This window comes from Numenius arquata, chromosome 1, assembly GCF_964106895.1.
Source record: "Numenius arquata chromosome 1, bNumArq3.hap1.1, whole genome shotgun sequence".
In the NCBI taxonomy this organism is placed as follows: Eukaryota; Metazoa; Chordata; class Aves; order Charadriiformes; family Scolopacidae; genus Numenius; species Numenius arquata.
Window position 1 is genome coordinate 60492969 of NC_133576.1, and position 27411 is coordinate 60520379.

General features: G+C 39.7%; 1 protein-coding gene across 1 annotated transcript in view; it reads left to right on the forward strand.

Annotated features, from left to right (window-relative positions):
- ARHGAP6 (Rho GTPase activating protein 6) overlaps window positions 1–27411 on the forward strand; it is a 341879-nt gene that overhangs the window by 296116 nt on the left and 18352 nt on the right. The window contains exons 3-8 of the mRNA XM_074148954.1: window positions 610–681; window positions 10245–10501; window positions 15998–16193; window positions 19374–19429; window positions 22849–22999; window positions 24140–24288. Coding sequence (XP_074005055.1) covers window positions 610–681; window positions 10245–10501; window positions 15998–16193; window positions 19374–19429; window positions 22849–22999; window positions 24140–24288 — 881 coding nt within the window. The remainder of the gene's footprint in view (window positions 1–609; window positions 682–10244; window positions 10502–15997; window positions 16194–19373; window positions 19430–22848; window positions 23000–24139; window positions 24289–27411) is intronic.

Below are 27411 nucleotides of genomic sequence, written 5' to 3' on the forward strand. Positions count from 1 at the left end.
ATTTCTCTGAAACTCTAATCCATCTGAACCAATTTAGACATGCTGTACCAAACTGCAAGCTCCCAGTGTGAGTTTAGATCAGATGGGTCATGGGAAAGTGGTCAGCTATCACCCAACTGGTATGACTGGTATGCAGAATTTATCCTGGAGGCTAGTAATCCCTCTCCAAATACTGCCTTCAGATCCACACCTGAATCACAGTCTTGTGACCATGGATGAGGGCTAACCAGTACCTTTTTGGTTTATGGTACTTTGCGATCAAGAGCATCCAGCAACAAACCTCCATTGTTAAGTCTTCAAAATCAGTTTTCCATTCTGCCAGATGGGCTGTGTGACCACACACGTGCAGATAGTCCCAGCAGAATGCTGTGGAATACATTTTGGTTTCCCAGTACAACGTCACTATTTGGGTGAACAAAGCAGCACTCCTTCAGGCTGAAGGACTGCGCCAATCCCTAGACTTTATGCCATGTACCCCACACCCTTCCTGACTCCAAGTGCCATGGCCATCTCATGTCACGTTCCTACAGCTTGTGCAGCAGTTGGTTCAGCATTCTTTCTCTTCTCTCCACTTACTTCCTTTTTTTTTTTTCTTTTTTCCTCTTACAGATGGACAAAAGAGGAAGAAATCATTAAGAAAGAAACTGGATTCATTAGGGAAGGAGAAGAACAGAGACAAAGGTAAAATAAAATAACTGCATATTTACTGATCGGGTCATAGTTTTGCATATGAGATTCTTTAGTCTTGAATATGTACTTTCTGGAGTAGGAGAATGTTACTGAGATGATGTACTGCCTAGGTATTTATTTCCAAGTTGAGAAATACAACTTATTTTTTCTATTTGTCATTAGTATAACCCAGATCTCTTCAACTGAAAGCTTATTTCCTGGGAGAAAAGGAGGAGTTAGAGGACTATATCTTTTCTTCATTGCTTTTTCTCCCCATTTTCACCATCCAGTGCAGAGTGCGGTCTGGATAACATGACCCAGTTGTTTACCTCCATTTGCACTCTCCTCTTTCAATTTGCAAAGCACAGGAACCCAGCCCTGCCCAAGCAAGTCAGTTGGTTTGCTGTTCTTTTTTTAACCTTAGGAAAATAGCCGTTGTTTAAAATATATAAATGCTTCAGTGCTACTGATCAGTTGGATTTTAATAGACTCCACGTGACATGGATTTACAGATATGGTTGCACTTTTTTGTTTGGACACTAATCAGCTTTATGGGCTGGGTCATAATCCACTGGACTTGACCTGTAATTTGCAGCCATTTGAACCAAGTCAAGGTGTTGAGACCTGAAAAGTGTCTCTGAAATTGCAGTTTTCTGCAGGTAGGTAGTTGTGCATCTAATTTTGTGTTCCCTCCTGGAAAAGAAGTTGTGGAAAAATGGTAGTAAAACTCAGTATTAACATCTCAGTTTCACAAACAGACACACAAACGCACAAATTTATAAGAAGAGAAGTGATTTTGTTACTCTGGTGTTCTCAGTTGTAATCTAGTTTGGCAGAAGGATGCAACTTTGAAATCCCGTTGAAAAAATGAACATCCCCATTTCAAAGTTAGTTTAGATATTTGTCAGGAAGAAAATGTTTTCCTTTTAATTTTTGTTTGTTTGGTGACTTCATATATGGGATCATTATTTTCTTGGTTTAAAAATGGCTATGGAAAATATTTGCATTAATCATTCTAAAACTCAAAGTCCCCTGACACATTTGTTTGGATAAATCCAGTGGCCTCCCATGTTGCATTGCGAGTGGCAAATCTTTCATTTGTTATGAGAATTACTTGATGTAGGACTGAGCCCAAATGCGAAAAGAGTCTTTAAGGAAGCGGTTTAGTGATTTTATGGCCACCTTTGGGGAAAAATCTATCTTGTATTGCTCCTGTCAATGCATTACATTTAGCTGCAGTGTAATTAATCAGTCATTAAGTTGCTTAGTTTTCTTGTTTTTTTCCCAATAGTCCTTCATGCAGTTAAAAGTGCAAAGCAACACAGTTCTGTGGAAAACCTTCCCTGCTTCTCAGTGCATTTGCCAGATATTAATCTGCATAGTGGTCTATGAGGTGCCCTTCTGCATTGGAAATGGGTAACCACGTACTGCTTTTTTGAAAAAATGTTGTCTCTCACAAATTTTTGATGCACTGAGAGCTTTTATTTTTCTCCCCATATGGGTAGGATGACTTTAGTAGTCTCCTTTGAAAGTTTCTATTTAGAAATTCTTTTGAAGGTTTAAATACATTTCATCTTTTTATTCTCACATTTTTCATTGCAGCAGCAGATTTTAGCAATAAATTGATTTGATAATTCACCAAAGACTGAATTTTCCTGTGTCACCCAAACCTGGTGGATCTTTGCAATTGCACTTCCAGAACTCCTGCAGTGCCTCTTCGGTGCAGTACCCTGAAAAGTGATAGCATCTCTTGGGGATGCATACAAATGCTTAACCTGGGTTTGCTCTTTATTCCTCTAAATTCTCTGTTGCCAAAGATCTTTCAAACAATAATTTTTCTTACATTGCCTTGTACTCTTTTGTGATTTCCTTATAGCTTGTTTTATTTCAGCTGACCTCAGTTTCTGATAATTACACATCTGTACTGGTTGAGCGCTTACAGATAAAATTTTCTGCTATTACACTTCTGTTCAGGGATTTTTTTTATGTATGTCTACCTTGCATGCTACCATTTATACTCCATTCAGTTAATAACTTCAGGGATATACTTTCTGTTTTTATTCCAATGGATTTTCTGAGTGCACTTTGCAGTTTGGGGCTCAGTAGTTGCCCACAGCAAAGGTCAGCACTTCGTACTTACTCATCCTTGTATATATTTATCTAGTTCCTGTTTTTCAGCATTGCTCATATCTTCTAGTTAACTATACCCAAGCATTTTTAAAAATCACTGTGCTGATTCTCTTAATTTTAATTCCTTTTTTTTTTTTTTTCCGTTCTTTGAATTTCAGGCATTTCAAACATGTACCCCTCTGCTTTTATCCTCTTTTTCCCATCTTCCACTGCCTTATTGTCATTTATAGAGATGTCTTACATGCTCTTTCCATGCATAAAGTGTTATAGTAGCAACATCTGAGGGGAAAATACCCCAGCACTACTCAAACAGCAGAATCTGTATTTCCCTCCTTCCTTCAGGATGTACAGTGTACAGAGGGCCAGGAAGTTGGAAGGAGTCAGGTTCCCAATCAGGCTGTGTCAGCAGAGTGAAAAGAAAGCCATGTTGCCTCTTCTTTGTTGCCAACAACAAATGTGAAGCAAAAATAGCCCAGATAGCAGCATGTGGCACCCTACTTCTCAGGCTTTCTGTCCATGGGTGTTTCTGGTGTACTCTTCTCTGCCCTTCTGAGTTACTAAAGATCATTTGCCCCACAGATACTTGCTGAGCAGACTCTTAATCCCAGATGGCAGAGGGGATGAGCAACCAGGAGGGTGCTAGGTTGTGTCGTGCAAGGTGTCAGCCTGGCACAATTGGTGAAAGGCGGCTGTTTCCCTGTGGGATGCAGCAGCACCAGCATCTCCTCCGGCCTCAGGAGTTAGGAGGGACAGTGTCGTCCAGCTTTCAGGTGATGAGCTGGGTCTGGAAAGAAGAAAGTAAGGCCTGGTGCTGCTGGTCTCCATAAGGATCAGCCCGCCATGCTCACATCACCTTCCCTGAACAGTGGTCTCCATGTCACCCAAAGTCAGAGTTAACCTCCCTCAAAGTGTGTGTCACAGCGAGCTGGAAGTATTACCCTGATCTGCTCCATGATGTTTTTTTAACAAGCATTTCTACCGTTTATTTTATAAAGAGAGTATATTCCATTTCTGGGCAACCAGTACAAAACAAACACTCCGCACTGTGGACATGGGTGTGCTCACAAAAAAGGCCAGGAGCACTTAATCCACCCAGGCAGGTCCCTAGTCCTCATGCCCACAAGGGATGCCTTCCTTCTGTTTCTTTTTGGGGTTTTGTGGGTGGTTTTTTTTGGCGACTCATCCAGCTGCACCACTGTGAGAAGAAAACGGCGAGACCAGGCCACAGGATGTTGGAGGGGAAGCAGGGAAGCCGATTTCCAGGACGCTTTATACAGATGAGTTGCATCAGTGCAAACAGCATTTCCATCCCTTCAGCATCACATTTACAAGCTCAGTTGCAATTTGAAGAGTACATAATTAACTCTAAATATTTTGAGTTCCCCGTATCCCAGCCTGGGAGACCCCACATAACAGGACAAGTAATAGCTGAGGCAGCCATGTTGTTACGTCTCTCCTGGAGCACATGCCACCTGAAAAATGTGGGGTTTTTTTTTGATAGATGGGCTCCTGAAGGTTAATCCTGACAATCACACAGCGTTATGTGATCCTGCGTGTGGGTTGCAGCCAAAGATCACCGAGATGTGCCTGGTGAGGGAAGCCACAGAGGTGTAAAAACAGGCCACCGTGCTGGTCACCAGGGATGCACGATGGAGGCCTTGCTGCAGGGTGCACGAGGCATGAACCTTGCACAGCTCCTAGTGCATCTGGTCAGCGTTGTGTCTTTGTCTGTGGGCAGCTCCTGAGAAAGAACAGGGAGGACTTGTATCCTTGGTCTTGCCTGGTAGTTCCAATCCATTAGCACTGAATGTCACCCCGGGTGGGTGTAGACTTCTGGAGTCGTTCATTCTGGGGAGGTACCAACTCTCTCCGGTTTGTGCCCAGACTGCTCTCACCTACCCCACCCCAGCAGGTGGCTGTGCTTAACATGCATAACCAAAAGGATATGCTACTCATTTCTTCTAGGACTATTTGGAGATCTTACCAGTCATATTTTAGGACTTGGTCCAGTCTGTGGAGTTTTTACTTTTCTGACTTCATGTTTTATTTAGATGGACCAGTCAATCAACCTGTCTATCTGTTAAGTGAGAGCTTCAGCAAACTGTTAGACTTCTGAAGGCCGACAAAACCACTAAAGTAGAATTGAATGTACTTTAAATGAGATTCATATCTTTATTTTGTCCTTTTGGACAGGTACATCTGTCCTCATTTCATTAAAAGGGGGAAAATTCTAAAACAAGTGTGTTTTCAATTGTTTTTACATCTCTGAGTGACTCACCAGAGCAGGATATAGCAAAACTTGCCGGATGTAAACAGATGAAACAGGAGAGCAGCACCCCACCCAGATATTTAAGCAATATTTTCAGCTTTCATCATTCAATGTCTTTGCTTTCCTCTGCCCAGCCTCCTAGTTATTAGTGACCATCATGACTCTCAATTGTGCTGCCTACATATATCTCCAAACATTTGCTTTAGCTGCTGACAAACAGTACTCAGGCTGGAGGAGCAATAAAATACCAGTGCTTCTTGGAATAAGAAATTCTCAGGATGCTCTGCATGCTGGCAGCTGGATACTGTTCCCTTACAAATTCACTGCTAATTTTGATGGCAGCAGAAGCGGAGCCTTTTGTCCATCTTCTGCCAGTGATATGGGGGTCAGCGTCAGCGTGCCTACTTGGAAGGCACACACAGGCATTCCTGAGAAAGATGCCTCCCAGAAAGGATTTCTCCTAGAATATTTTATCAGTAAACCAGCTCCATTTTGCCTTGGTTCCAGTAAACCCTACAGGTGAACTAAGAGACTTGCTCAGAAATAATAATCACTTGCTACATGATTTGTTGAACAACTGAGAATCAACTCTTTTGATGATGTTTCTGTGTGGAATGTAAATACTTTTCAGGTTCATCTGTGGGGCCTTAGCGGAGCTGTTCCTTATGCTGGAGTTTCTTAGAAAAGGCTGTCCTGGTAACTCTGTGGCATATGCAGATGCAGCAGTAGTTGTTTGATTTTTCTTTAGTTCAGAATTCTTGAAAACGTCTTCCATGTTTACTTCCCAACTATGCTCAGTAAATTTTAGAGGTATTTCTTAATGTTTGCATTTGTTCTTCAGTAATTCAACCTATCATGATGTCAGTGTGCCTTGGCACAGCCTAAGGAGGGAGCTGAATAGATGAAGTTTCTTTTTTATTATAGTTTATCAGAAATGTGTTTTTTTCCAAGCCTTTCCAGCACCCCGCTGTGCTTTTTAAAAAACTTCAAAAATGTTTCTCATGCTCTCTAGGCACACAAAAGTGGTTTTTTTAAGCAACACTGTCATATTTTGTACTAAAGTCAACTAAAGGACTGAAGAATGTCTCTTTCTTTTTTCAAAAAAACCAAAGGCCTACCCACAGAAAAAGCCTAAGTAATTGGAAAGGCCTTGTATCGCTCCTTGAAGATCTGTGAGCTCTGATTAGCTGGAGAAATGAGTTTTAGCCACAGAACTGATGCTGAGAATGTTATCTTAACTTGAGTCTTCTGAAGTCAGTGCAGAATTTTGATGAACCTTTGAATGGAAGGAGTTTTGCCGTTACCATTATGGATCAAGGTTTCAATTTTTCCTATTTTCTTGCTTCCATCACTCTCTCTATGGATCCAAAGTAATTAATTTCAGTTAGCAAAACAAAGTTACCCAATCTGGCTAGCTGGAGTTGACATAAAGACCTCTCTCCGTTTCAATATCCCTTTTACAGCACAACTCTGAGCTGTTTCCCTCTCTATTCCTATCATTTAAATAGAGGTAGTACAAGCACCTGAGCAGATCTTGGTCACAGGGTTTTAGCAGCTCAAAACCAGCAGTTAAGCTGTACTTAAAAAAACCCAAAGTACTAAGGAGACTATCCAAAGTTGCTGTATTCTATGCTGTTCGCTTTATTAGCATTGAAGGCGTCATTAGGGTCTGGACCGTAGACCTCACTGGTACTTAATAGACTGTTATGGTTTGTGGGATGGAAACCACAATTTTCACCAGCTGCAACTTCAGAGAAGTCTTCAAAACTGTACTTGGATGGGGTGGCATGAGGCCAAGTAAACTCACCGTATGGGTCAACATCCTGGATATCATAATTTGATTACCAAAGAAAAGGATTTCTGATCACCGAAACTCTTATTTGATCTGGCTGGGAGTTTTTCTGCGACATGCTGCTTTTTATAAGAAAATGCTGATTTGCCACCACAGAAGGATTTGTTAGGAACATACCAGTTTCGATTAAAATCTTGTTAAGAAACTTCTCTCTGCTGCAAGATGGACTTTATGGTAAGAGATATTATGCGCTTCTCCAAAATAGCAAATTGTCTTCTTTGCCAGTAAACACTAAAAACCAGAATGGATCAAAAGGCAAGTCCTTGTGTGCTGCTGGCTAAGGATATGAGTCCGTGTTTCCAAGCTGATTGCCCAGTCTGCCAGGTTGTTTCGCATTTTTATGTGGTGCTTTCTGCAAAATTTCTTTGTAAGCTGCCCACTCTCCTAATTGAATAAGTGATGAAATTTTTGAGGGGTTTACAGAGAGTAACTAACTTAGTAGCTTTGGCACTCACTTAGTGTATATACAACAGACCAAAGTTTGAGGCCTTGCTCTAGGGAACATTTCTTTAAACAAATGAAACATCTCCAACAGTGAGGATTTCCAGCCTACAGCAGTAAATAGGCAGTTGGTACCTTTACCTTAAATGTGTGACCAGAGACTCAAACCTACACATCTTATATCTGAGCCAATGTGCTTTCTCCCCCATCAATGGGTTGCTAAATACTTTGCATGACTACAACTCTTCTTTCTTTTTTAATGAATCTGAAATCTCAAAAGGACTAGCATTCGCTCTAATGGACATGACATTACCTGTCCAGCAAAGAAATTGTTCGGATTGAATACTTTGAAGAATTGTGGGCAAAACATGCTCACACCCCGCCCCCCCCCCCCCCAGTATGACACACACAGAGACTAGTTTTGGTGGGAGCTTGAGGCTGTAGCCAGTCTGCGGAGGGTGCAACCGATTCTCTTAATTTCAACAAACGAACAAAAAGTTACTCGTTTTGCCAATTCTTTAACGTAGTTACACTGCCAGCCAGCATCACTTCCATCTGTATTTAGTCTGAAAATCAGCCAGTTGGTTTTCATCCAGTTCCCCATCTCTGCCAGACATTGAGAAATCGGGGAAGTGGTTCATGGCCACTGAGGAGGAGCCCTACAGCAAAGCAGCCTAGAGCAGAGCTTCAGTGTCCTTTCACTGCTCCAAAGGCACCTCAAGCAAGAGCAATAAAAAGCTGGCATCCCACACCTGACAGTTTTCAAGGAGGAGCAATACCTACCTCAAAATATCCGCCTTTACATAACGAAGTTGAGGAGAGGGTTATTTTAATGATTTTTTTTTAACGAAGCAGTGCTGAGATCTCATCTCCTGCTGATCTTGTCCCAGTTGATCCTAGTACTGTAGGATCAATGGCATCAGCATGCTGTTGGGCATTACGGGGCTACGTTCAGCTATCCCATCCTAATTTGAAGCACAAGTGGCTGTGAGCTAAAACCAGAAATATTTCTTGTTCAGGACTCCATTTGGCTCAGTGGCTTTTCTCAGGAAATACCGTGGATGGATGGATAAATAGGAATGCTGGAGGTATAACAAAGTACCCAGTTAGACAGCCAGAAGGGGGGATGTTGCAGATGTGTTTCAAGCTTGTGCTCTTAAATGTTCATTGGGAAGATAATTCAGAACAGTAGAAGTTTTTAATACTAATACTCTCATCACTTTATAGTCACGCTCCACTGTGTGCTGAAGGGACGGGTCTAACTCTGGACTCCTGGAACTGGCAATCGCCGCATTGCTTGATGACCATGTGATGATGTTCTTTCTTGTCCTAAATTAAATGCAGATGGTTTTAGATGTCATTCTACTCACAGGTCACCTCCAGACTTGCTTGATATGTGAGGCTCTGCTTCCTGATTTAGTTTTGTCTGGCCACCAAATTTAGTTTGTGTCTTAACATTTCATACTTCTAAAGAGCAGTAATGTTTCTCACCAGATCAGAACAATGGACCCTTGTCTCTTTAGTATGATAGGCTAGTCTTGTCTTCATTCCAGATTCATAAAATATGCTCTTTTTTTTTCAATGCTTTACTTTAATCTTAATGATAATGCAAGCATAGGTAAAATTTAAAAGTGTCATCAAAGATATAGTCAGACTTTTAGTCCCAGGAGAAACTTTGGCCTTTAGTCATTTAGACTAATGAGAGGATGAATATATAAGGATTTTTCTTTGGGTTCGGGTTTTTTGTTGTTTGGTTTGGTTTTGGTTTGGGTTTGGGTTTTTTTTCCTGTTTTCATACTTAATTAGTCTTTAGTGCTTTCTTTATTCCTGATACAGGCAGATCTGAAGCTGGAACCTTGTAAAAGTTGCACTTTGTTTTCACCGGAGTGAATAGAGTCCATAGCTATTTTTTTATTCAATTTGAACAAAAAACAGTTCTGGTTTGCAGTCTGACCCAGTGGTTTTGACTCTACTAATCTCAGATGGGTCTAGAATTGAAACTTAATGGTGAGAATTTCAGCATTAGTAGTTGTTGGCTGATTCACTGTACAGCGTTTTTCTGGTCTATAAAACATTTGAGCATTTTACTTTGAGAGCTGAAGTATATGCTGATTTTGTACGTTAGAGTCATATTGATATGGGATGGGATTGTGTTCTTTTTGATAATTGAGAGAAACCTATATTCCCCTGTATATCTATATATTCGTGTACATTTTTGTAATGTTACAAAGGGCCTTTATACCGATATACCACTATTCAACTGGTTTAATCTTACCATTATGTTAAAGCAGTATAGTTCTTGTATCCTTGAAGGTGTAGTCTGTATAGTTGAGGCACTTCCAAGCTCCCTGTACAGGTAGGTGCTTAACCTCCTTACCTGTAACGAGACCCATGCACGTGCCTGTACCCCTTGACTCTGGTACCCTGCACCATTTGTTAGAAAGAAACGTGGTGAAGGGGTCTGAAATATGATAGAGCTGTGGCAGGGTCCAGCTAGGCTCCTCAGGATCAGGTTACTGGAGCCTCTGACAGCCCTCTGCACCATCTAGATGTAGGCAAAGGTGTCTCTGACTTGCAGTTGCTTTCAGCGGAAGTTAAGATCCTAATTGGATCAGTTAATTTTCCAAGATTCTGTGTGGTGTATCTTGCACGATCCAACTGGAAACAGGATTTGGGCTACAATTACCTGGCATGTCTCCACTATTATTTTATTGTTTGAATGTTGTTATTATTATTATTATGCAGTCCAGTACCTCATTGGAATTATTATATATTTAAAGGGACTTCAGATTGGTTTTCTTTTTAACAGCTTAATACTTAATTGTTTTTGTACTAAATAAGTATCAGATGTTCAGTAAATATTAATTTTTTTTGTTGTTACAGAATTTATTCCCCAGGCTTTTGGAATGCCGTTGTCCCAAGTGATTGCTAATGACCGGGCCTACAAGCTCAAGCAAGATTCTCAGAGAGAAGAGCAAAAAGATGTTTCAGATTTTGTGGCCTTTCTGTTGCCGTTTGGAACTAAAAGGCAGAACAAAGAACTTTCAAGCAGTAACTCATCTCTTAGCTCAACCTCAGAAACACCGAATGAATCCACTTCCCCTAACACACCCGAGCCAGCGCCACGAGCAAGGAGGCGTGTAAGTAGACCCATCACAACGTGGTACATGCCAGTAGCTCCAGCGGGTCTAGCTGGAGAGCTTTTGTGTCTGTGGATTATGGAGTATTTCTTCTGTCATGTTTAAACAGTGATTTTTTTTCAGGTGGAAGCTGGCTTGGTCAATACCAGAAAATTCTAACTCCAGTGGAAATCTTCTTTCTCTGGTGTTGACAGGAAAAGATCATATGGACTGTGCAGGCCTTACAGATCACAAAGTGACAGAGAGATTATTTAGAAGTCTTCCTGTACACTTCCTTTACCTATCTCCTTCTGTTTAGGTCTCTTAGATTCAACAAATTCCGTCTGTCTTCAACTTCATTTTTTCAGCTGGGAGAGACTAAACCTGTGTGATTGGTATATATGTATGCTTATGTTAATTTCACTCCATAAACTTGGAAATAAATCTAGCTATTAATCCCTATCCTAATATTAATAAAAATCCCTATGGCCTAATTCTGATCATGTCCTCAGTGGTGAGAAAGAAGTTGTCGAAGTAAATTTCTACCAGGCTTTTCAAAGGAGATTTCTGTATGCAGGTTATGAAAATGCCTTTGGCAGCAGAACACAGTATGATAGTTTGGACTGGATGTTAATCCTACATGTAAGATAGGTACCTCAGACACCACTTATTTGCAGGGTTCTGTTCCTTGTAAGTAAATTTTATGCCCTGAGCTTTACAGTTTTCCAGTACTGCAACTACTAACAGTATTAGAATTTTAATTTTTTTTTTTTATTACCATGTGATAGAGATTCTAAATTTACCCCTTTTTAATTATGTTTGCAATGGAGGGAGAAAAAAAATGCATAATTACATAATTTCAATAAAAACTCCTTTTAAGTACTGAGAAAGAATTTGGGGTACAAGAACAGATCTAAAATATTTTCTTAGGATCTGCACCTTCTTATCCCTAGGATGAAACTTGCTTCAGAGAAAGGCAATGTAGGGCTCTTCAAGGCATGGTGCTAAGAGGGGTAGAACTGTAATAAGTTGCAAATTAAGAGAAAATTGAAGAGCCCTGTGACCTGCCTTCTTTCCCTCCAGCTGTCAGCTGAAGCTTATACTTGAAGTGCCTGCATTCTATCTGAAAACAACTGTGGGCGTGATATTTGAAGACGTTTGCATTCTTATATACGCACAATGCACATCTATTGGCCTGTCCAGACCAGTTGTGTTCACACAGAAGTGTGAAGTACACTTAAATGTAAGTGCGAAGGGAAACCCGCCAACTTCTTTCAGAATTTGGCATAGGCATAGGCAGTGACCGAAAAAAGAAATTAACCTTATACACCCATTGGCTTCAGAACCTGTTTACATGTGAGGGAAAGATAATTCATGTGTCCAGATATGGGTCATCTGCTGTTCTTTTCACCGAGTGCGATAAGATCTCTGACATGCATTTGACCAGCCAGCAAGCAGAAGGAACCTGGATCCTTTGTTACATCCAAGGGATAGAGTTCCATCAGGACCAAGTTCCTTGAAGCTTATGGGGGTTTTGCTTATTTAGTTTGGTTTTTTTGTTAATACCAGGATTGCAGCTTTCAGGGTGTTGAATTTGAGCCTTTAGTCCATAGTCATGAGGATGCAATAGCACATGGTTCACCTACAGAGAAGTAATAGTAGACTAAGGTGGGCAGTGTGACGTGGAGGGAGCTGGCATTTTCTCTCGGGAACGAACCTCAGTTATTCAATAACATACTTCCTGAATTGTCAATTATTTAACATTAATACCAACTCATGCCCATGTCTTGTCTGTCCTTGGCCTTTATACTTCTGCTTATCAGTGTACCTACTCTACTCCCCTGAGTTTTTTAGGGGATGGTAAGGAAGCCTGCACTTATCTTTTATCTCTTGGGCAGTGTTGCACTGGTTATTTTCAACTATATCAAGGTTTATTGATGATATTTGAAGTAAAACCGAACCAATTTTCTGTTCTGTAACTTTACATCCTAGCTAGGCCTCCTCTAACTCTCTGAAATTAACAGCATATTGTGGAGAAAACTGCTCGTTCTCAGAATGATAAGACCAATGTTTGTGCTCCGTGCCAAGGAATGGTATGCAGGGAGGCCCTTGCTTATACTTATTGCTGTAACAACCAAGGTCAGCCAATTTCATTATTTGCCCCCTTAGGGGGTCGGAAACGGAAAAAACGTAGAGGGGTCACATCAGTGGGGAGGAGTGGACAGGACAGGTGACCCAAACCTGACCAACTGGGGTATTCCATCCCATCTGCCCCATGCTCAGTATAAAGGCTGAGGGATCAAAGGGTCAGCCCCCTTCCTGCGATGGCCATTCGTCACTGAGTCCAGTCTGGGACTTCCCCAGTGCCTGCCGGTGACGTGACTGTCATCCTGGGAGCTTGATACGGTTTTGTATATATTGTATCTATTTCATTATTTTCTTCTTTATTTTTATTTTAATATTAATTCTTCATTAAAGTAGTTTAGTTCATTCTAAACTTCTGAATCTCCTTATCTCTTTCTCCTCCTCTCTCCTCTTTTGGGGGGGGAAGGGCCATCTGTCGGTCCGGTTTTGGTAAATTCAGCCGAAACCACAACAATGCTTTAAATAAAATGTTTCATTAGTACATGCAGTTGATACAAACAGTTTTTCACATAAATGCTGCACAGACACCTGGAGTGCAGTCCCCTTAAACTTAAACTGGAGGGATTATTTATCACTGTACCATTCACTTCTTTGCAACTTTCGTGTATTCCAGTGAGTCTTTAAACACTCAGCTGAGGCTTTCAGTAAGGGATGTAAGGTAATGCTGGCTGCAGAGCTCATGGTATGAGTGCTGTGGTTTTCTTTCCTCCAAGAGGTAGACAGAGATCGCTGTTGCTGCATTTCTGTGTAGGTTTTTTGCCCAGCAGTTAGAAGTTGGGACCCTGGTCATCCAGCAAGGCATTTTCTGTGTGCTTATTATAGAGAATATTCTGATGTTCTGTTAATATATTACTTTTATATATATATTTTATGGAGCCAAAATTATTCAAGTATCAGGAGCTCAGTTATACTGCTTTAGTACTCACATAGCATAATGTATGGAGTGAAAATGGATCTGCCATGGATAGTACTTGATCCCGTGCATACTCTGTAATATTGCTTATCTTTTTGAAAGAAAAACGCCATCTGTAACCCTTAAAAAGTAAAGAAAAGCTTCATCTGACCTTCATTCCACACCTCTCCCTCTGGCCTTCATTTTATTTTTGCTCTGTCCATCTCCTCTTTAATCTCCACTTTACTTCATGTTTCTGTGTGCTCATCTTAAGACTTGGCCAGTTTATTTAGGTTTTGAGCTTGTCATGGTGGAGGAAGGACTGGTATCCACTGTGTGCAAAGGCAATACCTAGTAGATGGAACTTGATTTTTCTTCAATTGCTGGGCATTGTAGTCCAAGTAACACCGTGTCTGCATTAATGGTCCTGAAGTAGCGGGCAGCAACGTGCATGATTTCCTGCATCATTCCTCAGCAGTCACATAGGTCTGGCTAAGCCCAAACTAGTAGGTCTGGCTGAGTTTGAGCTGGATCCAGGGAGTATGTTGGTAGTGTTCTCTTGCGTGCTTTGACATTTAAAATCAGAGCTGACCTGGACTTGGTATTGCCAAGCAGCACTGTACTTCAGCCACTGAACTCAAGGTCACTCTTCCTAAAGCCAGCTCAGTGCCCCAGTTAATCCACAACTTTGATAAAATGCCCAAGGATAATGGTGAACTGACTGTATTTACATCTATTTTAGGGACCTGAATCCGACTTAAGTGACTCTGTGATAATAATGACTCATGAGGTGAGGATGCTTTGCAGACAGGGAAGGACCAGTAAAGGCAGGGTATAAGGGAGGGCTCCTGTCGTACAGGAACTGCCTGGGAGCTGCAGCGGTGAGGATGGTGTTAGCTGACTAATTTTGATGTCTGAAACCCCGGACTCTTAAAAACAAAATAGAAAAATTGTTCAGTTGGAATTTTAGCCACATGGGTCCTAGCCAGAGATTCTTCTTTGGTTTGGGGTGGTTTTTTTTTGTTTCCTTTTGGCAGGAAATGCTGAAGGGAATCAAGCAAATATACTCCTCAGAGACATCAGAAATCAAGGTCAAAGTTGCATTATAAAGGGTCTAGTAATTGTTTAGAGATGTGGGTCCAAAAAAATCTAAAAACTTCACTGTGTTTTATTTATAAGCCTTCCATGGGTTATAAAAAACAGAACTATGCCTGATAAATTAGATGCTTTTTTAAAAAAAGATATTATGAACTACAAATTTTTAAATTAATTTGAAATCTCAGTGGACTTCGTATGAGTTGTCTATGAGTTGGAAATCTTTGTAAAGTTCAGTTGTCTAGGCTGATGCAAGAAAATACTTCTTGAGCTTGAAATTCCCTAGCAGTTATACAGTTCTCATTTAAGAGACATAGAGATCTCACCAACAGTCTATGAAATACCTGTCAGCAGAACAGTGTGCTTTTAAGAAATTAGAGTTGTCAGCAAAGTTTTGAATTGGCATTTACATTTTCTTCATTATTTCTTAGGATGGCATGCTTGATCCTTCTACAGTACATTTTATGTTATGGTAAAATGTATCTTCTGTTTGTGAAAGAAACTATATAAAAACAACAGCTATTTTTAATGAGAATTAAACCCAAAATTATAATTTTTGTTTTATTATTATTTATAAGCCTAGATGTCCCCTAAAATATTTTTGCCAGGTAAATTTGGTAGCAATTGAGGGAAATGGTTGTTTTGAAGTGACAGTAACCTCATGGTATGAAAAAAAAAATCTTAATTTTCAACATTGAAACATGCCTTAAACCTCCTATTGCTTGTGCTGCAGTATCCTTTACAGACTGCTTGAACTTCTGTGACTTGCTGTAATCCAAACACAGTTTTCAAAGTTTTCATTGGAATTTTAATGACTTTAAAATATTAAGGTACATGATGTAGAATTATCTAAAAAATATTACCCTTCTGCTTCTCTGGTGTGACTTTGTTCTGTGATAACATGGGATTATTTCAATCTCTGCAGTTGTATGTATTTGTGTTATTGGTTAACTGTATGCAGTGTATGGTTGTAAATCTATTTGCATCTATTTCACTGATATAATGGCCCAAGCTGCAGAAGAAGTAGAGAATCAGGTTTAAAAAAACACAGACCATGATTCATCCTTGTCCTGCAGTATGTGCAGGCTTACAACAATAAAAAGGTGTGCTGAATGAGTGGAAAGCATTAAGGTTTTTCAGTATCTAATTTGTATTCCTTGTAACGTGGTGATAATAGCATTGGTACCATTGTGATTTTTGCATCCATTGCACTGATATTGTAACTTCATTAATTTACAAAAATTGTAGCAAGTTGTATTGTTTTATTTTTATATTTAAAAATTTATTGTTTAAAATGCAGGGAGGCAAAACCTTTGTTAGATAAGGTCCTATGATGTTTAGATTTCTCCATCCTCAGTCATTGTTCATGTGTGTGTATTTTACAGGGAGCGATGTCTGTGGACTCTATTACAGATCTTGATGACAATCAGTCACGATTGTTAGAGGCTCTCCAGCTGTCTTTGCCAGCAGAAGCCCAGAGCAAGAAAGAAAAGGCAAGAGATAAGAAACTAAGCCTGAACCCGATTTACAGGCAGGTTCCCCGGCTTGTAGATAGTTGCTGCCAGCACTTGGAAAAGCATGGTAAGAATATTTTCTTTTCTCAGGAGTGGCAGATATATTTTTGCTTTAATATAAATAAATGTGTATTTTAAGAAGCAAGCATATATTTCCAATTGCAAGGACATCTTTGAAAGTCAGACACTTTCCCTCCTATTTTGCCTCTTTCTAAAGATACTGTCTCACAAATAATTGCTTAGATGATATTTTCCCAAACTAAGAATCTACGCTACAAGCTTGCAAACGTGCCCATATAGCACTGGGGGAGAGATATTTCTTGGAGGTCAGTCATTTCATACTAGAGCGCTCAGCTCTGCAGGAAAGGCTGTTCACACCCCACGGGTTTACCCATAATGCAAGAATGAAAAGTGTGCCAGTCAGCCTGGAGTCATTCTTCACAACCAAAGGATCTCAAGAGCTAAATTAACCGTTTATCCTCAAGTGCAAGACTTAACTAGAAACAGCATTTGAAGACAGAGGATGAGAGAAAAAAATCCCATGCTAAATTATATTAAGCTCCAAGAAGCTTTTTCCCATTCACTACAAGGCTTGCAGGCTGCCTACTCAGTTTGTCTTTGGCTTGAGTCCTTCTGACCAGCCTCAGGCTCAGGCCTGCTCTCTGCAAAGGGAATTATAAGCTCCTGCCAATATTCTTTTCATGTCTTCATGATCATCCATACACAAACCTCCCACCAGCTTTATGTAATGCAAAAACAATAGTTAATCAAAGTATCTGTTCAACGTATCTCCCAATGTATCTTCGTCTTGCAAAGATTTTTAATGAGAATTAAAAAAGCTTGGCCACAGCAAGACAGTTATCACATGGCCAGATAGTAAACAAACCATTAAGTAATGGTGACTGCAACACCAAATGATGCATTTAATGCCTAATTTGACCAGAAAGAAGTCATTTACTGACTCTAAATGAAAGGCTTTTGCAGATGAGGGACTGCAATTTAAACAACAATGCTAAGCTTTTACAATACATAATTGAAAACCATGTTGCTTACAAATATATAAAGGAAAACTGTGGGAGAGAGTCATTGTTAGCCTTTTACAGAGATTAGATACCATGGCTGACAGATAAGTGTAGGGATGATTAAGTTTGAAAAGAAGGACTCTCGTCCCTTTAAGCAAGGGTAGCTGAGTTTGGAGAACATAAAAGTGTCTGAGTCAGCCAAAAAAGCCATCCAGTCCAGCTGAGTATTGTTTGGATACTGTGATTTTATGTCACTTGAACATCTGTGACAAATTTTTTGATCCACTTAACCCATAAAAAAGATTCTTTTCTGTACAACATTCTTTACTAAAATATTTGCATTACGTTAAAGTTTCCTTTTACAGAAGATTTATGATTTTTTTTTGTGCATTTTCTAAGAGTGCACTGTAGTACCCCACAACAAAATAATCTGTGACAATTTGGGACAAAGATTGGTGTTCTTCAGTTTTCAATTTAATCTGTCATCTACAAAACAGCCATAGGAATTTGTTGACTTTGAGAAATTTAAAGATTGCAGAAGATGGACACTACTGTTTGCTCATTGACTTTAGGGATATTAGAGGACTTTCTGTTCTAGCAACAATCCTGTAGCCACATCATTCCAGGCTTTATGATGGACCAAGTTTCTGATTCTGAAAATATTTGCCTGTATGTATAAGTTCTTCAGGCCAGTTATTCAGCAGCAAATCACCTAGGGGTTTCTCATGAAAGCTTTAAATGATCATTTTGAATGTTATATGACAAAAAATGGTTGGTTTTAGTTATAAAAGCCCCTGGTCTTGTTCACTTTCTCTGTTTTTCCTGGGATCGTGTCCTAGAGTTGTAAAGGCTTGACTTCCTGCAGACTGGCAGCGTACAACAAATACTTTATGTTTGTGCGGGGACTGTTAACCAGCCTCTACTTTTTGCCCAATATGAGTATCTCCATCTCAGCTGATTCCCTGCCAATGTTCCTGGGCTTACTAACTGTTATTCCATCAATTTAATTTTCTGTTATCCAAAGACAGAAGAATATTTGAAGAGAAATGTCATGTTGAGACTAAAAACTAAAAGTCAGAATGCTATCTGAATTTCTCTGATGAAAACGTGCAACTCCAAACACCACTGTGAAGGCAGACATCTGTAGCAAGCAAGTGTAGCCTCATGGTTGTCAAAATGCATTTGTTTTGTAAGGTTCTTTTACATGTCCTGTATGTCAACAGAGAAAATTAATGTTGCAGATTAGCCTTTGTTAGACCATAAACTTTTCAAAACTTATAGATTATTAATCCTTTTTGCAAAAAAAAGTCTTAACTGTGTAAAATGATACTATGTATACAGCTGGTTAAGCCTCTAAGATTTTCACTTACATTCTCATTGCTAAAGACCACGTCACCTCTAAGGTGACATTTACTCTCAATCTTTCTGTTTCTGTTACTTGGCAAAGTATTCTATTCAACAACCACATTATCATTTGTTTGATATTCTGGTAGTATCTACAGGGCTAGAAAAAGGTTTGAACTGATTTCTTATGGAATACCAGGCAACACTCATTCCCAAATCACTTCAAGTCTAAATAACAGAGGTGTACCTTCTCTGCTTTGCCTGAAGTACAACAGCACTTCTTCATAGCTTTCCCTCTATATAATTGCTGCTCCTACCCTATAAACTGGATAAAACTCCCAGGCAGACTTCTTCCCCATTGTAATCTGCCTGAGTGCCCTACGTATGTACGTTTGAAGGAAACCCTCAGCTTTGTCTTGACAGGCGCTATAGAGCCAGCAGGTAACCCCCATACACTGATGGCTTCCTGTATCCAAAGACACAGCTCAGTGCCCGAGTATTTAGTTATTTTATTGCCTGTTTCCTTTGATGTAAGTCCTGGAAGTGCCACCTCCAAACTCTTAGCAGTGCCTCACACTCTGCATACCTCTGTGCCTCTCAAAGGAGTAGTAGAACTACCAAAATGGCATCATAGGAAATGTCATAAAGACGCCGTTTTGTGGGTTAGGTGATGTGAAGTCTTTAAGAACTATGCTGGATGGCTTCTTAATCCAAGAGAGCTGAGTTTTGCCTCAGTGTGGTAAGTACAAGTTTGTAGAGAAATACATTGGGTTTTTTTTTACTCTTTTAAGTACACACGCAGCCCATATTGCTTTGGTTCAATGCAGTTCTCAGCAGAAAATTAAACAATAAAACAGTTGTCTGACGTTCTGTACTTGCAGGTCTCCAGACAGTAGGAATATTCAGAGTTGGAAGCTCAAAAAAGAGAGTAAGACAGGTGAGTGGATACGGATATGTTTTTCCCTCCTCAGCTATGATACAAAAAAACCCAATTCCTTTCTGTTAAGTGATTTCCTCACCATCCGTAACCTGGTGAATGTCAGGTTTTCTGGGTCAGTGACTTTATTGTGTTTTTCATGGCTTATAGCAGGCCCTTTCCAGTCATCTTTTATATTTGGTGAAATCTTTGTCAAGTTCTCAGAAGGTTAACAGTTTTTGTATGTTTTGCTCTGCAGAAGCAGCACAGGGTTGGAGATCCAAACAGACTACAGTGATGAAATTTTCCAAAGGTTACACTGTAGGGAAAAAAAAATCTTGGCTGCTAGCTTCATCTCAGAAACAGCTGAAGCTCCCAAAGTAAACCAAAACTGTAAATCTTTTTTGGAAAACTTACAGTATGAGAAAATATGCAAGTACAGAACAATCTCTTTGACCCTCAAATCGCTGCTCCCAAGTATCACCTTTTTTTTAACCCCTGTTAAACTTGAAGGTCGGAGCAGGCCCATCCAAGTCCTAGTCTCAGCCAAATTTTGAAAAAGCTAAGACAGTGTACAGTTAGGTTCCAGAGACAAAGTCAGAAGTGGGTGTTTCCTCAGCCTAGGTATTTCATTGTTATTCCCGGCAGCTGGGAATACATGTTGAACTAGAGCAATAGAGAATAGTGCTTAATGGTTGTGTGATGCTTGAGCAGAGGATAAAAAGGTACAGGAAAATACCCCTGCCAGGAAGTAAAAGATCAAAAAGACCAAATAGAAAAAAGCATAAGAAAGCTTGGCTGCATCTGATCCCAGAAATAACAGTTCTGTGTTGCAAAACTACACAACACAATGGTTGACTCTCTGGAACTTTGAATAGCTAAACTGACTCAATTCTGGCTGGTAAGACAGTATAGTTTACGGATTTGTGGAGTATTCTCTAGTAGTTTCTATTGCTGAGTAGCTGGTGTAACACAAAGCTAAAAACATTCATGGTCTGCAGAGACAGTTGTTAGATCAACACTAAACTAGGTAAAGTATTGAAAATTAAGTTGCCTGTCATTTGCATTACAAGCTTCAATGTCAAAACATGCATTATCATTCAGGGGTGAGTACAACTGCATCATGCCTCTGGGTCAAAAGCAGAGGGCTTGTATCATTTACTTGTAAACTAAGCCTTACTTTGAAAATCAATGACTTTTACCAGATTTTCTTTTACTGTGTTTTCAAAAGCTGAGGAAATTGAGAGATTTGTGTATTTATGTATTCTATTACATGGACTAATTTATTGAATTAGGTGAACTAATATATTTCACTAAACAACATGGAGCATCAGCTTGGCCCTTGCAGTTACAATAATAAATGCTGTCAACATGAACACATGGGAAAGTCTGGATTCAATTAAAATTCCACTAATTTTCTGAACCATGGAAAGCCAAACTCAGTACTTAGATTTTGGTGTGCTTTTGCAGCTGTTCATTAGTTTTTCTTGTGTAGAAAGAAGGCATAGTTTTGTTTCCCTCCCTCTCCCAGTTAGAAAATGTCCTATTTCAACTGTAGTTTGTTGCAATAAATACATAAGTAAGTAAATGCGTATGCCAGTGGGGTTTTTGGTTGGTGAGCAGGAAGAGAAAAATCTAGAACAAGTGCATCTGTTACAAACCAGCTCCTTCACATTAAGTGGGTTGTAGGACAAAGATTCCTAAGCTAGTGTTGACTCAAGGTGGTAGGTCTGGTAGATTGGGATGCCAGGTACCATCTCGTGCCTGGAATCTGTACAGATGCTTGAGCAGAGCGTCATTGCTGAGCTTAGGGTGGGCAGCCCTCTGTGCTGGGCCTGGTGACTTGGAGGCAGCTCTGTGGGTCAAGCAACCTCCAGACCCTGACGTTGAAGAGCAGCATGGCTGGAGCTGTGCTCTCCCGTCCCTTCTCCCAGCAGGGATGTTCCTCAGCTCTCACGTCTTAAGCTCTGGTGGATGCTGTAGTTCACCGGGTGTACTTTCCAAAGGTCTGAAAAGTATTCCCTGTGAATGTTTAATTTAGTTTAAACTTAGAAATATACAGTCTCTCAGACTTTCTGGGAGATCTTTAACCACATATCAGTGGGGGGAAGCATAATACTAGATAAAGAACAAGTTCTGGTCTTCATAGCGTAATTATTCATTATTAATCATGAGTGATATTAATAATGTTAAAGGTAGTCTTAATAACTTAGAAAGGAGGCTGTAGTTATTATAGAATACCTTTCACACCTGTTATGAAAGCACAATTTCAGCTGCAAATATGGGATTTTCTACATTCCTCCACACTATACACACTCAAGATAGATTTGCCTGTGACCGAGATTTGCCACAGATTATCACAAACACATAGTTTGCTTGTGATTTACCTTCTTTCTTCTTTTTGATATGTCTGTGATAATCCTGGTAAAGAAAGCTGATACCTCAAATTTCCTCTTGTTTAGTAAGATTTAGATAGACTTACTCTCTGAGATCATGTGGGATCATGATACCTCATATTTGCAAAGATATAAAAATTTCCTAGGAAATAGTTTTAAAACATCTTGACTATTTTCAAGATGAAAAGAGAATTAAAGGCGGACCTCTCTGTCTGAAGAAAGTATTCTGCTCTTGGTGCTGGGAAATCTCTCCAAAAAGGCAGGCTTTTATCTTTTCATCAGTCATATTGGATGCGGGAGAGGGATTTCTTCTGCCTTTGGGAAGTGTGATGCCTTTAAGTTATATAGAATTTGTCTGAGGACTGTAGCTGGAAAAAAAATAGCATTACCTCGTAATGGTATTAGCTTGCTGTTTGTTAACTCCCTGATGATGATCACTTAGTGAATATAACTAAATTAGGAAAGCAGAGCAAGATACATATGGACAAATGCTATGAAGACTTAGTGAACGTGGCGACTTATGCTTATGCTTAGATACAGTCTTAAATCACAAAAGAAAGGTGAGTTTAGTGGATTTTAACATTGTCTCAGTTGTAGTATTACTATTAATGTTTTTGTACAAAATTATAGATGTTATGAAATGCAATTTTAGTCATTCTGGTCCTAAAATCTAGGGGTAATGCAATAAGGTGCTAAAGCATTTCTTGCACTTTTCCTTATTCTCCCTGGTTTTGGGCTTTGATATTAATCTTAAATTTCTGCAAAAAAATATATTTACTTGGACACATTTTTTCATAAGTGTCGTGTATTAGCTCAAAAGAAAGAATTGTATTTTATTACAGTCCAGTAAAAACCTTATGTTATGTATCATGGAATAAGCAGCAATTAGATATGAATTATATATTTGACCTAACCAAATACTAGTCCTGTACAATCTGGAAAGTGAAGATGAATAAGTCTGCATCTTAAAAGATCTTCTGTGTTGGGATGTACTAATTGGGACAATGATAAGTGACTGTGGTTTTGTGTCATGATCTTTTTCAGTTACGTGAAGAATTTGACCGGGGCATAGATGTTGTGTTAGACGAAGAGCACAGCATTCATGATGTTGCTGCTTTATTAAAGGAATTTCTGCGTGACATGCCTGACCCACTTCTCACCAGAGAACTTTATACACCTTTCATCAACACTCTCTGTAAGCTCTGCAGCATTCTGACTTACTGATTTTCAAAAGAATACCTGTTTGAATTCTGTAATCTCTACTAACCGTATTCTTTTTTCCGTGCATTTAATTCTCTGGTCTTGGTTTGCTCCAAATATTTGTATAGTATAAATCTGCTGAGGTCTTTCCCTGGTTTTCATACTGTGTAAGTATAGTCCAGAAAACTAGAACAACAGAGATTTCACTTATTATGCTTATTTTTTGCATTCGTGTATGGGATGTGATTCGTACTACTTATTAAATCCTGACCCTGGCATTTGTTCAGCAGTAGCAGGTGACAGACTCCATTTGAATCCTGGTATCTTAGCACCATTAACACTTTTAAATTTTAGAGCTGTTCACTGACCACAAATTCCAGTCTGGCTTCAAAAAACTAGTTTCAAAAGTTCAAGTCTCATCATAATTAATGGACCTCAAAACTGACATATTAAATACTCCCAAATGTGTTGCCTTATGCTAAGACCCAGGTGCAGACTCTCACAAATCTGGGAAAAAGTAAAGTTGGACCCTTCAAGCCTAAGCTGCTGCCTGGTCTGTGTTCTTTAGATTCTTTCTAGACCTCAGATCCTACCTCTGTCCGATCTTTGTCACTGGCTACCATTGCATTTTAGAGGGCTAAAGCGATGGTGATTGCAGAATGTCCTTTATATCTGTAGTTGCTTTTCCAGTCTCCCAGTAGCTCTGCAAGATGTGAAATTGTAAGAAAACTCTTTTAAAATGGCTAAAGAATAAACTTGACTAGAATGCTTCTCAGCAGTGGCCTGTATATACCAGTAGCTATACCTAAATGAATGGAATGAGTGGAAAATAGAATTTTTGTGTCCAGTGACAGTAAAGGAGTGTGCAACATGGATTTTGCTCTCTTACAGGCCAAGAAAAGATCCTATGAGCCTGTGAGCAAAAAGTTGACCAACCAAAGCAAAATCCCATAACAGTATTTGTTACTCTTTTGATATTTCTTTAGAATTTTCTCTTTTCCTTCTGACATTATAAGGAGAATGATCCTTAAACAAAGCTATTCTTATGCCTTTGCTTGGGCTGGGATCAGTGTATTTGTTCTGCTTTTAGGTTAGTTGGAGTGATTTTCTTAGAATGTATTTTTTCCCCTCTTAGTATTAGAGCCAGATGAACAGCTAAGCACCTTACAGCTTCTCATTTATCTTCTACCTCCCTGTAACTGCGATACCCTACACCGGCTGCTGCAGTTCCTCTCCACAGTGGCTCACCATGCAGAAGACACCACAGACAAAGATGGCCAAGAGGTAAGTCCCGGTCACTTGTGTCCTTTAACTTTGCTTAATTCATGGTCTGAAAAGAGATCTTTAAAGCTGTGAAACAAACACAGTGGTGGAATACCCCTGAAAAATAGGAGAAATATCATATTCTTGCCTGCACGTTTGCCATTTAGTTGTTTACTATGTTCTTAGGGCTGTGAGAGTTTAATTTTTATATGACTTAATCAGTAAAGAATCTACCACTTCCTTTGGGAGATTCACAGCGTAATCGACCATGTTGTTAAGAATGTGTCATGTTATCCATCCTTTTTCCCCCCTTGTTTTATCCTGTTATATTCTATGGAAAAAATAGTTACATAGGAAAGTATCAGGCATTCAAGAGTATGCTTTTTCATTCTGTTTTCATTCTCTGCTGTTGCTTTGTTATATGACCTTTGGACACAGTAGTTCACTTCTTGGTTCCCTTAGTTTCCTTCTATGCACTGGGTAGTGAAGCATGAAAAATAAAGGAGAAGAATTCAACCTGTGCCCTTGCAACTGTTGGAGTGCAATCACTGGTTGGAGTCAGGGTCCATCTTTCTGCCTGTTTTCCTTCTGGCCTCTTTCTGTTGCATTCTGGACCAAATACAGTGGAGAGGTTGGAGCGCACCCACCCCACAGAGACAAGAACACCCACAGCCGTGTAGCTAAGCTGTACTGAGCATTCACACGTGTTCATCTGAGCCATTCACACTACAGAACATTTGGAAATCCAGGCTTCCCTTTTTCTACCAGGAAAATGCTTGAACTAGTGGGCTGCTCTGCAAAAGGTGGCAACTCTGTTAACCTTGATACAGTCTGTCACTGCTTGACAAAATTGGACTAGTTTATCTGTGGGAAGGACTTCACTGTCCTCTGAACTGCAGCAGAGACTACTTCTGATGTTACTTCTGAGACTCTTCTGAAACTCTTAGGGAATTTTGTCTTCCAAATGGAAAACTCTGCTGACTTCTGTTGAATTTGGACACCTTTTGCAGTTGGCTGATTTTAACAATTGGCACTATGAGACTGAGTTTTGCCAAATTTCTGCCTCAAATCCTAACTTTCAATGTGCTGTATGTGATTTCAAGGCCTATTTCACTTTTAAATCCACTTTAAATGCTATTATTTTTGTCCTCAGCAAGGAGTTGATAAAAAGCTACAGCACTATGATGGAAAGCATTTAAAAAGAGCGGCCTGTAACAATTTTACTATGCTTAAAAAGATCGCGTGTATAAGCCAGCCAGAGGTCGTGGTCCCCCTGGTCCTATGGAGTTCTCTGTTGGTTCAGGAATGTACCCAAGAGGATCTTATTGCAGGGCTAGAGGCTGATGCTGCTTAAGAGAGTTGGTTTGGCACAACAGTTGTATTAAAGGCATTTTATTCCCCTTAACAGTACATCAGCTCTGCTACAGGTATTTTGGCAAGGCAAATTTATGTAAGCTATCTTGGCAGTATTGTAAGCATGGTGCAATTGGATACCTTTTATAGATAATACAGTATTCTGCTCACAGTTATTTAAGCTAATCGTTAATAATTAAGTGAATAAAGACAGGGCAAGAGAAAGTATTTTATCAGACTGTTTGCTATCACTGGAAGGAAAGCAGCCAACCTTTGGCGCACAGGCCCTCTTCACAATTCTTTCAAAAGCCCTTCTCTCACCAAGATGAAGATGGATGACTAACTTTATTAAAATTACTCATTCAGTTAATTTCAGCGGATATGTTTACAACATTTTTTAAGGGATGCCCTGAGGCTGCCCTTAAGGAAAGACTCACTCTTTGTACAAACAGCCTGCACATGCAGATCCAGGCACAGCCAGAGGCTGCCCCTGGCACACTGGAGGCACCACGTGCCTCTGCATCCTTGGTGGCTCAGTGCTCTGACGGTATTTAAAAAGCAGGTCACCCAAAAAACAGCTGGGTGCATGGTGGTGCGCAAATAAGGGAGTGTGCTGTACTCACAGTCATGCTGGGATGAGTCTCTAAACAAAGAGCCAACATGTTTGTTACGACTGCCTATGCACCTACATAGTGCGGATGTCTTTCCAAGATTACACAGTGGCCCCACCGATAAAAAGAAAAGCTCTTTTTACTAACATCTCTATGCTGTCTGGTTGAGCTCTGTAAAAATAAACCAGGTGCAGTCAGTGGACAGTTTTAAGTTAAACTAGAACATTTGGTAAATACCCAGCTACAAAAAAAAAAAAAATTAAAATGTTGCTTTGAAGGGATTCATTTTGTACCACTCATTTCTTTTAATGCTATTTTTACTGCTTCTTTTTGGTGCCTCTTCCTGGCATTTTTTTTTTTTTTAATTAATTAGTTCAAATGTATCTGAAACAAATGAAAAATAACTTTCATGATATTTTCTTGTTCCTTGAAAAAACCCTGCAAGCAATACTCGGTCAACAGCTGAAATTCGCTTACAGTCTTATATAGTCAAACTGTTGGCATCTTCTTCTGCATTCCCAGAATAGCAACCAAGTGGAGAAACAGAGAGGAAGCACATGACCTCTGTTTTTAAGTCTGTTAAAAGAACTGAAGGGGAAAAAAGTAGTCTCATCACAAATGTGACAGTGAAAATTTTGATTTAATAACATATATGACATATTTTTCAGATAATTTCTGTCTAGTATCTATTCCTAGCCTTCTGCTTCCTCCAAAATCAGGTTACTATTACTTCTTTGAACACAGAGTTAGGAAAGTAGGAAAAAGTAAAAAAACAACAAAACAAAAGTGGAAAACCAAGTAATCATTTGGCATGTCCTGGGAAACAAGCAAAAAGACAGGAAAATACTAATAAAAATAATGAGCATGCTCCTTAATTGTCTAAACTGTTTAAACATGGAAAAGTGTGGTTTTCCTCACTATATCTGTTTCAAGTCTTGAGTGCTACTTGAAAAAGCTAACAGTTTTCAGTATTTGGTCCTAAGAGACAGTAATATGCTGAGGTGGTGAAGTAGGAGGGAGGCTTCCCTGAGTTCAGAACTGTGCCGCTGCCGAGCTGCCAGGGAATGAGGGGCAGGCAGCACTTCCACCTTCTACTTCTCCAATCCATTTGAAAATATGTCCAGAAAATTCACAGTGCTTGTTGCAGAGACGTCCAAGGAAGGTGTTTCAGCATTTCTAA